This window comes from Diuraphis noxia, unplaced genomic scaffold (genome assembly GCF_037042655.1).
Source record: "Diuraphis noxia isolate RWA-SAM2 unplaced genomic scaffold, SU_Dnox_SAM2 contig0003, whole genome shotgun sequence".
Classification (NCBI taxonomy): domain Eukaryota; kingdom Metazoa; phylum Arthropoda; class Insecta; order Hemiptera; family Aphididae; genus Diuraphis; species Diuraphis noxia.
The window spans coordinates 54,483,534-54,498,568 of NW_028301713.1; the positions used below are offsets into that span (position 1 = coordinate 54,483,534).

A 15,035-nucleotide genomic window follows, 5' to 3' on the forward strand; every position below is an offset into this window, starting at 1 on the left:
ATATCACAAATCTTATTTAAATATTATTCTAGAGGTTCTGATGTAGTAGGTACAATGGATTTTCTATAAACGTTGTTTAGGTATGAAACATACAATTGAGATAGGTACGTAATAATAGGCACTATATAGATAAAAAAATTGTTTAAATTTTTACTCGTGACGAATTTTTTTCATTTAGTTTTTCTTTCTTTATAATCGTAGCTGTAGGTAAGTTGTAGACCAGCGTTTCCCTAAGTGTGTTCCGCGGAACTTTAGGGTTCCTCTGGACTATTTCAAGGGTTCCGTCAGATGTATGTGATACTGAGAAAATTATTTTAAATTATATTTGGATTACCTATTTATATAAAAAATATTAATTTATATTATCTAAAAAAAGTTCACCTAAATAATAATTTACCTACTATATAATAGTTATTATACAATAATATCGTTATAAAATATTTGTCGTATGTACTTGAAATTGAACAGAATAAAATTATATAACACTCTATATTTGTAATAATTAAATAATAAATGTTCATTATTTAAATAAATAAAATGTTTATTGAAAATTGTTTTTTAACTAATTGTAATAAACAATAATCATTAACAATATCATTAAAACATTTTTTAGTACTGGTTTTTTTTTAGGAAAAATGGGATTGAGTTGGAATTAAAGACATTAGGGTTCCGCAAAACACAAATTATTTCCTAAGGGTTCCGTGATCCTAAAAGTTTAGGAACCGCTGTTGTAGACAATATCAGAAAAATTATGTATGGGGAAACGAAAAAAAAAACTAGTGCACATACCAATAGGTATACCTACACTCTTGACACGACAACACGTGATTATTATAATATTTACATATGGATATTCATGTTTTTTATGTTTGTATAATTGTGTGAAATGTACTGCACTATTTATTTGTATTTTATAATACTATATGTTTTGTCTGCACGAGTACGGATTTGATATCTATATAGTAAAAAAGCAAAGATCAACCATTACGTGTTTAAATATTTCAAAATCAATTAAACGAGTGTATCCTATATATACTTTGAGATTGTCAATTGCATAATTAGGAGATGGCAGATGCTATATATATATAATATATTTCAATCAGTGGCAGATGATTCAGTAGGCCAATGGTCAATCACTCGTAAAATTTAGTTGCACACTTTGTATAGGTGCCGTATAAAACGGGGTGAATAGGAACTTTTTAAAATTAATTTGCAGTTAAAAATGTAAAAAATATCAAATTTGTAGAGCTTATAAGTTTGAAAATTTATAATGAGGTATTTTATCCAAGTAGTTCATAAAATTATTTGTGATCTTAATCAATTTGGCACGCAAATACAAATTTTAATAGAAACATCGTCGCCGAAACGATAGCGACACCACTACAACTGGAAAAAGTGGAGTTGGTGAATTATAGTAGCAACCGACCAACACGGTCGCCGACAGACTTTTCTGTACATCACACTCGTATCCGCCGTCACCATCACCCACGGTCACTATGATGGCACGTTGAACCTGGTCAAGAACGGTGGCTGTGGTCGCAGAGGTGGCCCGCATACGATCTCGTACTGTTGCGAGGACGTGACGTGGCAACAACCACCCGTCGAATTTCGGAACCGGGCGGCCACGTCGCCGGCCGCGTAGCCCTGACCCAACGGAGACGAATGACCGCTGCTATAATGATGACGGTACAGTTGCGGATTGCAAAATCAACGTAAATGGGATTTGGCATAGACGGAAAACGGACTGCGGACGATGGTTGCAGACAACCGTTGCTGCTGCAACATCACCGACAATTCGAATTCACGACCATCGCCACAACCGGACACCGAAATTCGGATACACTGCACTTCTTGTGGCGACGTCGACGGCAGACGACGCGCGTCGGCACATGTCCGGTGTCCGGCACACCATATACGTGTCATTCCTAACCTAACCTAACCTAACCAGTTGCCGGGTGGTGTGCTGGTATTTGGCTTCGTCACTGTCGTGCACGTACAGCTGTGCGTCTGCCAAACTGCAGGAAAAACGGACGCCACGGCTTGGCACCGAGGTGGCAGCCACCCGAAACGGTGCCGCCGAACGTCTGTCCCGCGTCCAACGCCGTCTCGCCGATCGTACACGGAGACCACGATGCGGGACTCTGGACGTACTTGATGGGACCACCGTCGAATTGAACTTTCACTCGGGCCGACGATGCGTTATTGTTGTTATGACGGACGGCCGCGGCGGCCTGGCGGACGATTGTGTGTCTGTTACGTGACACAATGTCACTTGTCATCATGAGCACAGTTTCGTCGACTTCTGTTTCACTGACGGCTACGGACTACGGTTACCATTACATTGTGTCTTTAAGAAAAGAGTGCATAATATAATATAAAGCCATAAAGGTAATATAAAAAATCTATTTTCTTAGTTAATATTTATTTAATTAACAAGACATTTTATATACTAAATTATGTATGAAATACTTAATACTGAAATACATAATATTATCATACATTTGGTAAATAATTAATTTTTATTTATAATTTGAATTACATAGGTATTTGATTGAGATATATGTTTAAGTATTTAATATTTATTACTGCTTCGAATTTTTGACAACAAACTTTTGTCCTTAGTACAATAATCATAAAACTGAGTACAGTCGAAATGCTTAAAATCGTATTGTGTGATTGTGTCACCAACAAATGCTTTACAGAATCGGATAGAAGTCTATTTCTATCTTCAGTCAATTATGCTTCCATAAGACTAAATATTCTTTCGACATTGTCATTTTGAGCAGTTATGGCGAAGTAGAACGTGCATATTTTTAACAGTTCTGAAAATGTATCGAGCAGCTTATTTTAAATATTTCACCCACTTTTTATCTGATAATATAATGATGAAACACAAATCATGATCATAAACATTTAACATTTATTTTTTTAAATTTGATGCATCTGATTGGTTATAATTATTTTTAAATATTTCTTTTACTTTTAAAGATAAAAATTCGTTTGTTTTCGTTCGTGTAAAGCATTTTCTACTGACAACAATATTGACGATATCTCCCAAATCGAATTATTTTCTTTTTCCATTATAATAAACCATAAATAACTTTCATTTAAAGGATTTTCAAAAAACGATTCAATTGCAAATGGTATTTGATTTTGTAATAAAAAATATGACTTAAGTGCATCTATTAATAGTCAGGAATAATGGTAGCCATCTTGTTTTTGAATGAAATAAAAGTTTTTTGTACTCAACATCGATAAAAGTACAAAAATTTCTTAATGCTTTTGGAATTAAATAGAAATACATAGGAAAAAAGAGTACGTTGTTGCCATGTCAATATAAAAAAGTGAGAGTACAAACATTTTAAGAGCTCACAAGAGAACATTTACTCTTAAAAGAGTACTAATGGTAATCCTCGCTACGACAGATACGTGTACCGTGTACGGCGTTATTACCGATACTTATCCAGTATTCAACCGCGCACCGTCGACGTGATGCCGTTGGAAATTGACCCGCAGATCGGAGGCACGCTCTTTGTCTCGGGATCGACGAAACCGATCGTCTCTGAAGATCTAAACGTGAACTTAACCGTGCCGACGACGACGAAAACGCGTTTAAAACTTCGACCGGAGAAGAGAAGAAGCAGTTACCGTTCGGCCATCGTACGTCACCGGGTCTTCGCTGCGTCGTCCGGCCACGGCCGCCGTTACATCAGTTCTGTTCTCAGACTACAACATCCGGTGGTTCCGTTATTGTAGTTGTTCCGCTGCCTGTCCGCGGCGCGTACAGCGGCCGCATCACCGACAGGATGCTGATCTCGGCGCACCGTTGTTGTCACTCGTCATCGGCGAACAGAAATTTCTTGTCACCGTCCGCGCTCCGCTTATCGTAGATTCGATATGACCATGTACACGGGTTGCTTGTCGGACATCATTTCAAGTGATATGCTTGTAGCCTCCGTTGTTCCACAGGCACGTCGCGCAGTCGTCCGCAGTATAGTGGCCGCATACGCCACGCAGTCACCGTCGTAAATGGTGTAATAGTGGCCAGCCGCCAGCGTATTGTCAAACTGCAGTTTTTTGTCGCCAAACATGATGTAGATGTAGGAAATCAGAGCTCCCGTGCCGTCCGCAAAGTACAACCGTGGAGTACGTTGTACATATCGCCGCACATGTGATTGAGTCGTCGACCACCGATCCCCGGAAGTCGCAGGACTCGATACAGCACGTGACTGCACCCTTCACGTCGTTTGATATACCGACCGTGTATATTTAAAAGACGCACCGACTACGGACGATTTGTTGACCACCGTGAACAGTGCATTTCGTTGTGAACTGTTAGATTTCCATTTGGTGTTTGCAGTAGTTTTGTGTTTATGCACACCTGCCCTTTGATGGACTAGCTGGACAAAGATTTGTTCGTACATTTCACGCATGTATTTGAGTCCGACAATCGAATCTGCTTCTAATATTGAATTTGCATGCAACATGAATGTAATAAATACATGAAAATGCGATAAAAATAAGAACAGTTATTAAAGTATTATATATTTTTGGAAAAAAATCTAAAATTAATAAAAGTTATACGATCCAATCAAAGACAATCTAACCAATGTTACCGACCAATTTTAAAAATGTTCCATTTATTTATTTTCGTTTTTCCCAATTATTTTAAAAATTATTGAGTATTGATAAATTTAAAATTCCCAAAAATACTATCCAGATCCAACTTGCTTCCAAAATCCTCCATTGAAGTTTATGATCAGAGCATTTTTTCCACTTGAAAAGTTTAGAAATTAGAGTTGTACAAATATTTCTGAAAATGTTTCAATTATACTTATATTAGTTACTATATAATTCTCGTTAAAATTATAATTAATTTTCAAGCCCCCCCCCCCAATTTCATAATATATTGGCTTCGTCACTGGTCACTGTACGAGGTTCTTATTATGATGTATATAATATATTATATAACGCGTCGGCTGTGGCTCAGCCGGACCGGGTTCGATCCTCGACCATCAGGCGGCACTTGTTCTCCGGACACCGTGACTTGCCCGGAGAACAAGTGCCGCCACCCCCCACTCCGGGGCATGACAGAAACCTACGGGTGCCCCAATAAAAATTCTGCCAAAACTAATCCACGTGTAACATACCTACCGTTCCATAAACCTACAGGGGAGTTTACCAATTGCGCTTAAAATGATCTTTTAATATACCAATTGCGCTCAGTCTTTTTTGGGTCGATATACTAATTGCGCTCTGTCTTTTTTGGGCCGATAGACCAATTGCGCTCAGTTGTTTTCAGGGATTATAATATTATTCTGCATTACACCTAGTATATAAAAATACTTTTATAAAAATTTGTATTATATAATTTTTTCAGTCAATACAAAAAAATTATACAATGAACGTAATAATAATAGTTGTACAATATAAATCTATACCAAATCATACACATAGATAATATAATAATAATAATAATATAATCATGCACGTCAATAATAAATAATTAATATACATAAAAATATAATATGTCTGCTTTAGACAGTGTGTGGAACGTACAAATTAGGCAGATAAATAATAGGTGGATAACGATCATTAAGTAATGATAATGAAAACTTGTTATACTAGTATTCTATCTCTCAAATTCATACTTTATAATATGTTCGATAATAATAATAAATAAAATATTTTATATTTCGCCCTACGTCGAGTCGGGATAGGTACTATTATCAGCTTGTAGCTTGTCGTATTTTCCTGTAATTTCGTATACGTTTTGCTTTAAATTAAGTATATTTGAATGTATATTAGTTAGCTATATTTAATTGTGTATAATATACATATTTAACTTTTTCCGCCGTGTAGTAACTTACTTACATAATATGTCCATGTAAAATTAAGGTACCTAAAATATAAGTAGCGCAATTGGTGTACTGACCTAAAATTTAAGCGGCGCTTAAATACAAACATTGTTTTAGGCGCAACTGGTCCATGCCCACCTACAGTTCCACCCCCTTCCCAATGGCCAAAGTTGCCGCGGGATAATTAATAGAAAAAAATATATACATATAGGTATTATATATTACCTAAGGATTAACTTGAAAAAGTTTGAGAGTAATATGTAAACGTTAAGGATAAAAATTAAGTTTATGATTAGGTGTTGATAGAACAGTGGTTTTTGAACTTTTTAGAAACACGAAACACTTATAATTTTATAAGATTCTTACAAAGTACACAACGTCATGTATTCATGTACACAAAATGACAGACGCCCGACGGTGTTTTAAAACTTAATAACTTACTACTGGATAATTGACAGTTTAATTACGATATGGTTAAAAATGATATATTACCATCTTAGTCCCCCCCCCCCAAAAAATGTCCATATTGTTTTACTTTTAAATCTTCTATGCATTATTTTGAAATAATAGATTTATTGGGTGGGCTGTAGCCCCCAACTCCAGAATTTTAACTCTAGTTGTACCAATGAATGGCAATGATCATGGTTAAAATACATCAGAATGTAAGTTTATCAATTTCAAATTCTCTGACCTTGTCTTCTAAAATAGTAAGTCATAATGTTATCCATTAATTTTTTAATACAATATAGGTACATATAAAGTACTCAGGTAAGGTTGAGTATTGTCACTATTTCCTAAAAAAAAATACTCCAATTATGTTTTTGATAATTGATTTATTAATCAAACTTTTAATCACCAGAATAATTTTTTCAGTGCATTAAAATAATCACAAAAATGATACCTCATATATTTACAACATGTCGTCAAAATATTTATTGCACAAAATGTGCTAAATACTGTGTAATCAAATCGTATTACAATAAAAATAGAAAATAATAATATTATGATCAATATGTTACAGTAAATGATCTGAATTGATTGAAAATTTTAATAAATACAGTGTATACTTAATACTACAAGGAAAATAATTAATGCTAAACCAAAAAGTAGTAAACATCAAACATTCTTTTAAAACAACAAAATAATATTCTAATAAATCTCAACAAAATCCCTATCAATAACCATAATACTGATACTACAATAATTTTAAAAATTATTAATAAAATAAAATAATAATATAACAGAAAACCAAGAAATACAAACTATTTAGGAAACTTATTTTAAAATTAAACATTCACTAGAAATTCGTTCGCTCAGACTGGTGTCAAAAAAAAGCACCAGGATGTTTGCACCATATTATTTAAATCGTTCACTATCACAGGGATAATATGTAGATAATTTTACATCGGTTTGGACTAACGAATTTCTTGTCATAATTCATACAGGGAAAAATATTTTTCCAGTCAGATTCAAATTGGACAATAACTTATTTCAAATAATTCAATTTTTTTTTCAAACAATGTTATTTCCACGCTTGATTACTCTCAATGATTTTTTTTTCAGCATCTGAATACCGAAGTATGCTTAATATAGCATTTAAATGTCCCGTGGTATTAGAGGGGTCGGTAAGATAATAGTAAAATGCTGATTTTAAGAATTGTAATGTCATTTCAGCATCATGTATTGGACGTTGACGTTGTTGTTCCAATTGTTGTTGTAGAATAGTTTCATACATTGCCTGTAAAACACAATATCAAAATGATTTTTTTTAACAGACGAAGTTAATAAGAAGATACTTTAGCAAAGCTATTAATTATCTCCAGTTAGCCATGACCAGGATAAATCAGTGCAGTAATAGTTATGTACATACTTATCTACAGTATTGTGTTTATCTACATAAAAACAAAACAAAAAACATACACAAAAAAACCATACATTCTGTTCACTTACTAATGGGACAAGAGAATAACAGAAATAGTGCGTAAAATATATTTCACCTGAGTAAATAAAGCTATCAAACATCAATTATAAATTAATATACAAATATTACATTTGATCAGTAAATATTTTATACAAAGAAATCTACAGATAACAATCAAAAATATATCCTGCCAAATTACTTGTTGTTGCCAAAACTTTTAAAATAAATTGTCCATTGCTTTGGTGGTATTACAAAAGAAGAAAAAAAGCGAAGAATTGTGCTATATAGAAAAAGAATTGAAAAAAGCTTTATTTTGTAATACATATTAGTGTGTTCCATAATATAGTTTTCACACTTCAGCTAACAATTAAATTTTTTGATTTCATATAAAAAACTAATACCATGTATAATAAGAAAACTTAAAATCTAAGTGGTAAAACTTTGATGATAACTTTTTTTATGTCGGTTCTATTGTAGTTAAATAACTCATGATCAAAAGATTAATATGTATTTTTAATAACAAAAATCAAAAAATAGAAGACTTGTATTTGTTTTGTATTATATAATATTATTGTATTCATTTAAAATAACTATAAAATAATGTAGGTATATCATTGACCTAACCTATTGTTGTCCTAAATCGTCATCAACTACTCGCCAAATAAAAATATTAATTAACAATAGACGATAGTAATAAAAACAAAAATAATTTATTGTAAAAATCCAATCCAGAATAGATCAATGTACAACTCGCTTAAACTCCCATGCGTATCAAAATTAAAATGCCAATAAATTAACTGCACATAAGAGGGGATCTGAGAGACGAACCTTTTTTGTGCCGATCATCCAAAGGGCAATGGCCTCAGATCCGGATAACAAAGCGCCACCAACACTTTGGCTACGTCCCTAAATTTTAAACATATTCTAAAAAGATTCTAAACAAATAAAAATTTACTCAAGACAAACGTGTGTTCAGTAATAATTTGTAAAATTAAATTACTACATGTTAGTGATCACAAACACAGGAAGAAGATTAGAATTAGAATATTTAATAGAATTTAATACCTATAGTAAAGTAAAATTACACAAACAATATATTATCTTACTTTCATCTTTTTTAGTTGTAACTTTACATTACTCAGCTCATTAACACAGTCTTCGACCTCCTGACCATCATTCAAAGTATCCTAATTAAGTATATCATCATATCAATACAAATAACATAAAACTCAAAGAAAATCAATAAGTAATGGCTAATGGCAAACCTTTTCTAGACATACATTTTGTTGAGTTTGAGTCAGGATTATAGGATTTTTGTCTGAATTGGTTTTGTGTAAGTTTTGAATATTTTCTGTAACAGCACCATACAAATTATGGTGTGTTTGATCAGTTTCAGTCTTCTAAACATCCATATAAACGTAAAAAAATATAAATAAACAGTATTATTTTATTTTTTGAAAAATAAACCTTATCTAAATGTAATATGGATTGAGTTTGAGTAAGAACATCACAAAAAGTCTTCTTTATATGATCAATAGAAGTTTGATCAATGGTAGTTTTAGTATTATCTTGTACAGTTCTAGACCTTTTAAAAAAATCATTTTCCATTTCAAGTTCTTTGATTCTGATATGTGCTTCGTCAAGTAATGGTTTTAATCCGTAATACCTGCAAGAACATACATATCACATTACAAAATTGATATGGTTTCAAATGCAATACATATTACTTTTGTATCATTGCTTTATTAATTGTATATAATAAAAATAGAAAATAATATCTTAGATTTATAAGTAGAATTAAGTCGGTTAGTTAATTTTGTTGTTTTAACTTTTGTGTTTATAATATGATATATATAAGGTGATTTTTTTAAGTATCCTGTTACCCATTTTTTGTTTCAATTGCACATTTTTTCAAATTTTTAATATCTTTTATACTACAAATTTCTGTCTTTTAAATGAAATTTATTTTTATACTACAAATTATTAAATAGCAGATGAAAATTGGATATACCTAAATTAAAACTCTGATGAGTAGTGCATGAGTTAATAAAATGATTTTACTTAGGATAATAATCCTTTAAAATGATATGACAAAAATATAACATAAATGTAATATTAGATGAAGTATTTATTATACTTGGAACATTTTTTATTAATTATTATTTTTGATAGATCAATAGTAATTGCATGCATTTTCAAATTATCTTAATCCATCACCAAATTACAACTCAAAAACTACTAGTTCAAGTTATTTTAGATGCATTAAAATTCTCAAAAAAATATTTTCTGAATAACTATAAGTGAAAAGAGAGGTTTTTATTTGAAAATAGAAAATTTCATTGTCACAGGATCATCTTTAAGTAGTAAAAAATCTGAAGTATTTGAAAATATGGTCATCGAACATATAAAAATAATATCAAAAATTAAAATTTGATAGGTGCATAATTTAAATATAAAAATAGGGTACTATGCTTAAAAAATCACTCAGTATTGTCTCCTACATTAGCCATTTTCTTTTTAAATTTGACAAACCAAAATAAGTCAGAATAAACAAATTTTTTACTTTTCATTCAGTTCTCCTAAGCGTTTCAATAGTTCTTCAATCTTATCATTATGTTTCTCGCGTAATTCATCATAAGCATGGCGTAATTTTTTAGCTTCATCATATTCATCGCCATGTCCTGAATCTGCTGGTGACGGTGACAAATTTAAAAAACTCCTTGAAAGCTTACTAAAATTTTAAATAGAAAAACCAATTAAAAAGCTTATATACCATTTTGTATTCAAAAGAATAATTACGTTGAATCAATTTCAGGGATTTGTTCTTTGCTTGGTATGAATCTAGTAGTGTCCTCATCTTCATCACCTTCAGCAATTGAATCATTGGTAGTTTCGTATCCACATTTTATTTTAAGTTCAATATTTTCTTTCTTGAGTCGATCAATTTCTGTATCTTTATCATTAAGTTCACTGTGAGCATCATTTAGCAATCTCTAAATTATTCAATAATTATCATCATATTATTGAATATTATTTAGTTAAAATGATTTTGTTTTACTCTAAGATTCCTGATAGTTCGACTTGATCTCTGAGTAGGTGTAAGATACTCTTCACTGCCTATATTTGAGGGACAATAGTGTAAATAAGCTTTTTTGCGGCTGGAATATGTGGTGCCATTAAGAGCAAACATAGAATGGCCATTATCACATTGACTGCTGGTTGTACTGCCAAAACTTTTTTCTGATGCACAATCGTCATCTTTTTCATATGTATTTAAAGTTTGCTAAAAACAATATTAATAACATTGATTATAACACAAACCAATCAAGTTGAATAGATTAATATAGATTCAAATATTTATAAAATATAGTGCATATATAAATACTAAATAAAAATATAAATTTGTTCCAGCTTTATTATTATTGTTATTATCATTAAGAAGACACCATACCCACATGTGTTGTCTTTATCTTACAAGTCAAACAATACATGCGGGTATGGCATCCTTTTAACATAATATAAGAAAAGTGAATATTTACTAAATACTAAATAGTATTCCTAATATGGGACAAATTTTTTTCATTTATAATAAACAATTACAAAATATGTAAAGTATTTGATAAAATTATCAATATATTATTTTATTATATATTATAAGTTATATAAATTTATTATGCCTACATTTAAATATAATACAATTATACATTTTTTTTTTCCTATTTATTACAAAATATAACAATAGATTTTATACTATGATCATGTAAAAAATAAATAAATGATATATATTTTTTATTGAGAAAATTACAAATCATATAAGTATGATAAGTTAATCTCTTAATCTGTCAAGATTTATAGTTAAAATTGGAGGATTATATAAAAATTTTGGTTTTTTTATCTGCGGTTTATTCCGAGGATATTTTCAGGGGTTCTTGCTTTCAAAACAAATTTCTCGAGTATTGACTATCATAGAATTTCATTATGGTCCTACAATTGGTAACATTCCAATATTCAGAACATTATTTTCTAAAAGCATATTTCAGAACATTTTAAAAATAGAACTTTATATAAATAGCCTAATAAATATATTGTATGGCTTAAAAATATTAAAACCCTATACTACAGTAATCCATTAGTTTTAACAACTTTTTATAATCTATAATCTATTATAATAATTGAAAGGTATTGATTAGAACCTAACTAGTCTAGCACTTAAGTCTGACAACAGATAAAGATATATTTAATTTAATTAAGAACATTAGGATCAAAGAATTTTAAAAAAGTAAAAATATATTTTGTACATACTAATTACAAATATGCAAAGGTAGAAAAGTAGCTCATATTAAAAACAAATCGTTTTGGGCAAAGATTCAATACTACTATAGACATCATAGGCGTATTGTAATGAATTTATATGGGGGGGGAGTCTAAAGCCTATTTTTAAGTAAAAATGTTTCAGTTCTCATAGCCCCTTAGCCTCCTCCTCCATTCTACGCCTATGATAGACATATTAATATATTATAGTATGTCTAAGGCTATGATTTTAACCATAAATATTATTTCTTCTTTTTATAGTTTCAATAATGTTATTTTAGAACTTTTGTTAAAGTATCAATAGTGTACCTTTATATCCAGACATTAAAAAGCCAATTATATGATGTTTACCTAATAATCTAATAGTATACATGATAAATAGGTATAATGTTATGATGCTAAATGAAAAAAAAAATATATTTAATTGAAAAATAATAATCATAAATTAATTATTAAATAAATTCTAAGGTTTATAAGTCAGTCAATTTAAAAAATATAACACATTAACACTAGTTTTAAGATTTATAATAATGGTATTTATTTAATGTCATTATGATTAATAAGTTGCATCAGTATTGATTTAGTTTTTTTTTATATTATCTTTTTCATTTTAATTTAAAGTTATAAATTTAATGGATGGTAATTGGTAATCATCAGAAATCTTTAGAAACTAAGTACAAAAGTAGGTATAATTTTTATTATAGAGATTTTAATCTAATGATTATTAAATAGGTAAAATTTATTTATAAAATAATAAAATAAATATACAAAAAAAATGCCATTAGGCATCAATATATAATAATAGTTCTTTATGTTTATCAGATAATATATAGAAAACTAATGAGCTTTTGATATTATTTTTAATTAGGATCTTATTTAAATTTTGTATTTATTTTGATATAGGTAGGTAACCGTTGATATATATGCATATTAATAATAATTTACTTATCATCATTGAAAACAATGTATTATTATAATATAACCTAATCTACTAAAAATCAACGTATTATCCTATATATATATAAATCTTATTTTTTTGAAAAAAATACAATCTGCAATTATTTAGGAAGGTACAATAAAAATTTGTGATAAGTAAAAACATAGAGGTACTTCATTGTCAGGCAAAAGCTCACTTAAGAAGAAGCCTTCCTTTTGATGTAAATTTGGTAAATATAATTTTTTATCATGCTTGATTCTCAGAAGTCTCAAAGTATATTATATTGTCAAAAAAAAATAAAAACATTTGTCTACTATCGTCTATCGGTGAATTAAAAAAAAATAAAGTATATTGTATTATAAATCTTTCTTTGAGATATGTAGGTTGTAGGTACTTATAGTTTATATAAATGTGAAAAATACTTTTTCACTCACTAGACTTTGATGTCTTTGGATCTTTGGTGTCTTATTTGAGTGCCGCAACCAATTCGGCTTTGGAATACGGCTGGGTGATGCATTATTACTGTTTGACATCCTGAGATCAGACAACATCAACAATTACAATAATGATGATAAATATAAAATCAGTGCCTAACTGTTGGGATAAAAATATAATTCACACGTCATAATATTATTCGGTGGACGACGTGGACCAACCTTGTGAAATTTGCGCAACGCTCAACGTTATGACAGCGAGCGTCGGGCAATATAGAAAGGAAAAAAAATGGGTAATTTGTTTATGAATATTTAAAAACTCACATGAATGTCACGGGACTGGTAATGGTGTCGTCATCACGAAATTATAATACGCGTATAAAATGGTTCATCTGGAATTCTTTTAGCCCGTATTGATCGGCATAAATGCATAATAATAATAATGCCATCGGTGTTTTGCATTAATTTAAATTTTAGTTAAGTCTAAGTAGTAGGCCACTATCTTATTCCGATTAACAAAACACGAATACCTATTGTTGTGTTCAAATTTGAAAACCATCATGTATACTAGAACCCGATAATATAAATAATTCAAAGCTGATCGAAAATTGGGGTACCGCACGATATTGGAGAATGATATCAATGATCAATTTAGAACCGGCTTCATTCAATTAATTTTTAAGAGCTATTAATTAATCACTATTCACAAGTATAAAATTATTAATATTCGTCAGCTATTGTAACGTTAATCCATAATATTGTTCTTTGATAATATGTCAATATGTGACGCGACAACGACGAGTTAGATAACTAGAATACTAGATAAGACGGTAATTATTATTAGTTGTAGCGGTCGTGAACTTTACTGTGGAGATATTGTTGTTGTTATTGTTGATGCGCCGATACGGTACAGCCGGTAACCTCGTCGGTTCGTCATGCAGAATTACTACTAAAGTGACTGCCGAGTGCCGGACTGGTACTGAGAATTGTGACAGTGGCACACTTGAGACTTGTGCAAATTAGTGCCAACACTGCCAACGAGTGGTCCTGTGTCCTGTCCGTCGGCCTCGGTGTTGTTCTGTGCTATTCTACCTCTATCGTTGTTGCTAGCACTCGTAGTGGCGAGAATACAAATTACAAATTGCCAGACATACGTCCGGCGCATAAATAAAATTGAATAACAAAATAATTATACAAATAAACATTAAACCATTTTTATTATGAATTTTACGTTGAAAGTAATTGTAAATCATCGTAACCTACTGGCTACTGACTTATCGAAGGTTAAACTATTATGTAAATATTAAATATATATTATGGTCTCAACTCTCGAAAGTCGATAGAGTCGATAACATCATAATGTTAAATACAATATACGAAAGTAAGAAGCACCTACCTAGTACCTACCTTCTATATAGACAATTATTATTAATACTAAGTAGGTATTACCAAAATAACATTACCTAAATGGCTACATATTATATTGTATTAATAATACTTCCCAAGTTCGTGTAAAAATCCATATTGAATAGGACAGTAGGTAAAAGGTATCCATTTTAACACCAACAGACGAT

At 30.6% G+C, this 15,035-nt stretch overlaps 1 protein-coding gene and 1 pseudogene across 5 annotated transcripts; both read right to left on the reverse strand.

Annotated features, from left to right (window-relative positions):
* Positions 1-1,342: 1,342 nt before the first annotated feature.
* LOC149057543 (uncharacterized) lies at positions 1,343-7,299 on the reverse strand (annotated as a pseudogene).
* qtc (GRIP domain-containing protein quick-to-court) lies at positions 7,253-14,595 on the reverse strand. 5 transcript variants are annotated; one of them, XM_089222939.1, is made up of 10 exons: positions 14,328-14,595; positions 13,462-13,561; positions 10,838-11,062; positions 10,579-10,772; positions 10,343-10,510; positions 9,247-9,445; positions 9,045-9,179; positions 8,886-8,966; positions 8,608-8,685; positions 7,253-7,596 (listed from the first exon to the last, which is right to left on the reverse strand). In XM_089222939.1, exons 1-10 carry the CDS (start codon positions 14,396-14,398, stop codon positions 7,381-7,383), a joined length of 1,467 nt encoding a protein of 488 aa, XP_089079065.1. In that variant the 5' UTR covers positions 14,399-14,595; the 3' UTR covers positions 7,253-7,380. The 5 variants fall into 5 exon arrangements, with proteins under 5 accessions (XP_089079065.1, XP_089079067.1, XP_089079068.1 ...); XM_089222941.1 differs by having other exon boundaries at positions 9,060-9,179; positions 14,328-14,592; XM_089222942.1 differs by having other exon boundaries at positions 13,786-14,584.
* Positions 14,596-15,035: the final 440 nt, after the last annotated feature.

Bases quoted from the DNA above. Each gene is read 5' to 3' on its own strand.
- qtc (XM_089222939.1), bottom strand. From the start codon at position 14,398: ATGACGAACCGACGAGGTTACCGGCTGTACCGTATCGGCGCATCAACA. The intron at 10,511-10,578 runs GTAATTATTCTT...TTAAAATTTTAG, and splicing joins ATCCCTGAAATTGATTCAAC to TAAGCTTTCAAGGAGTTTTT. The intron at 8,686-8,885 runs GTAAGATAATAT...TTTAAAATTTAG, and splicing joins TACAACTAAAAAAGATGAAA to GGACGTAGCCAAAGTGTTGG.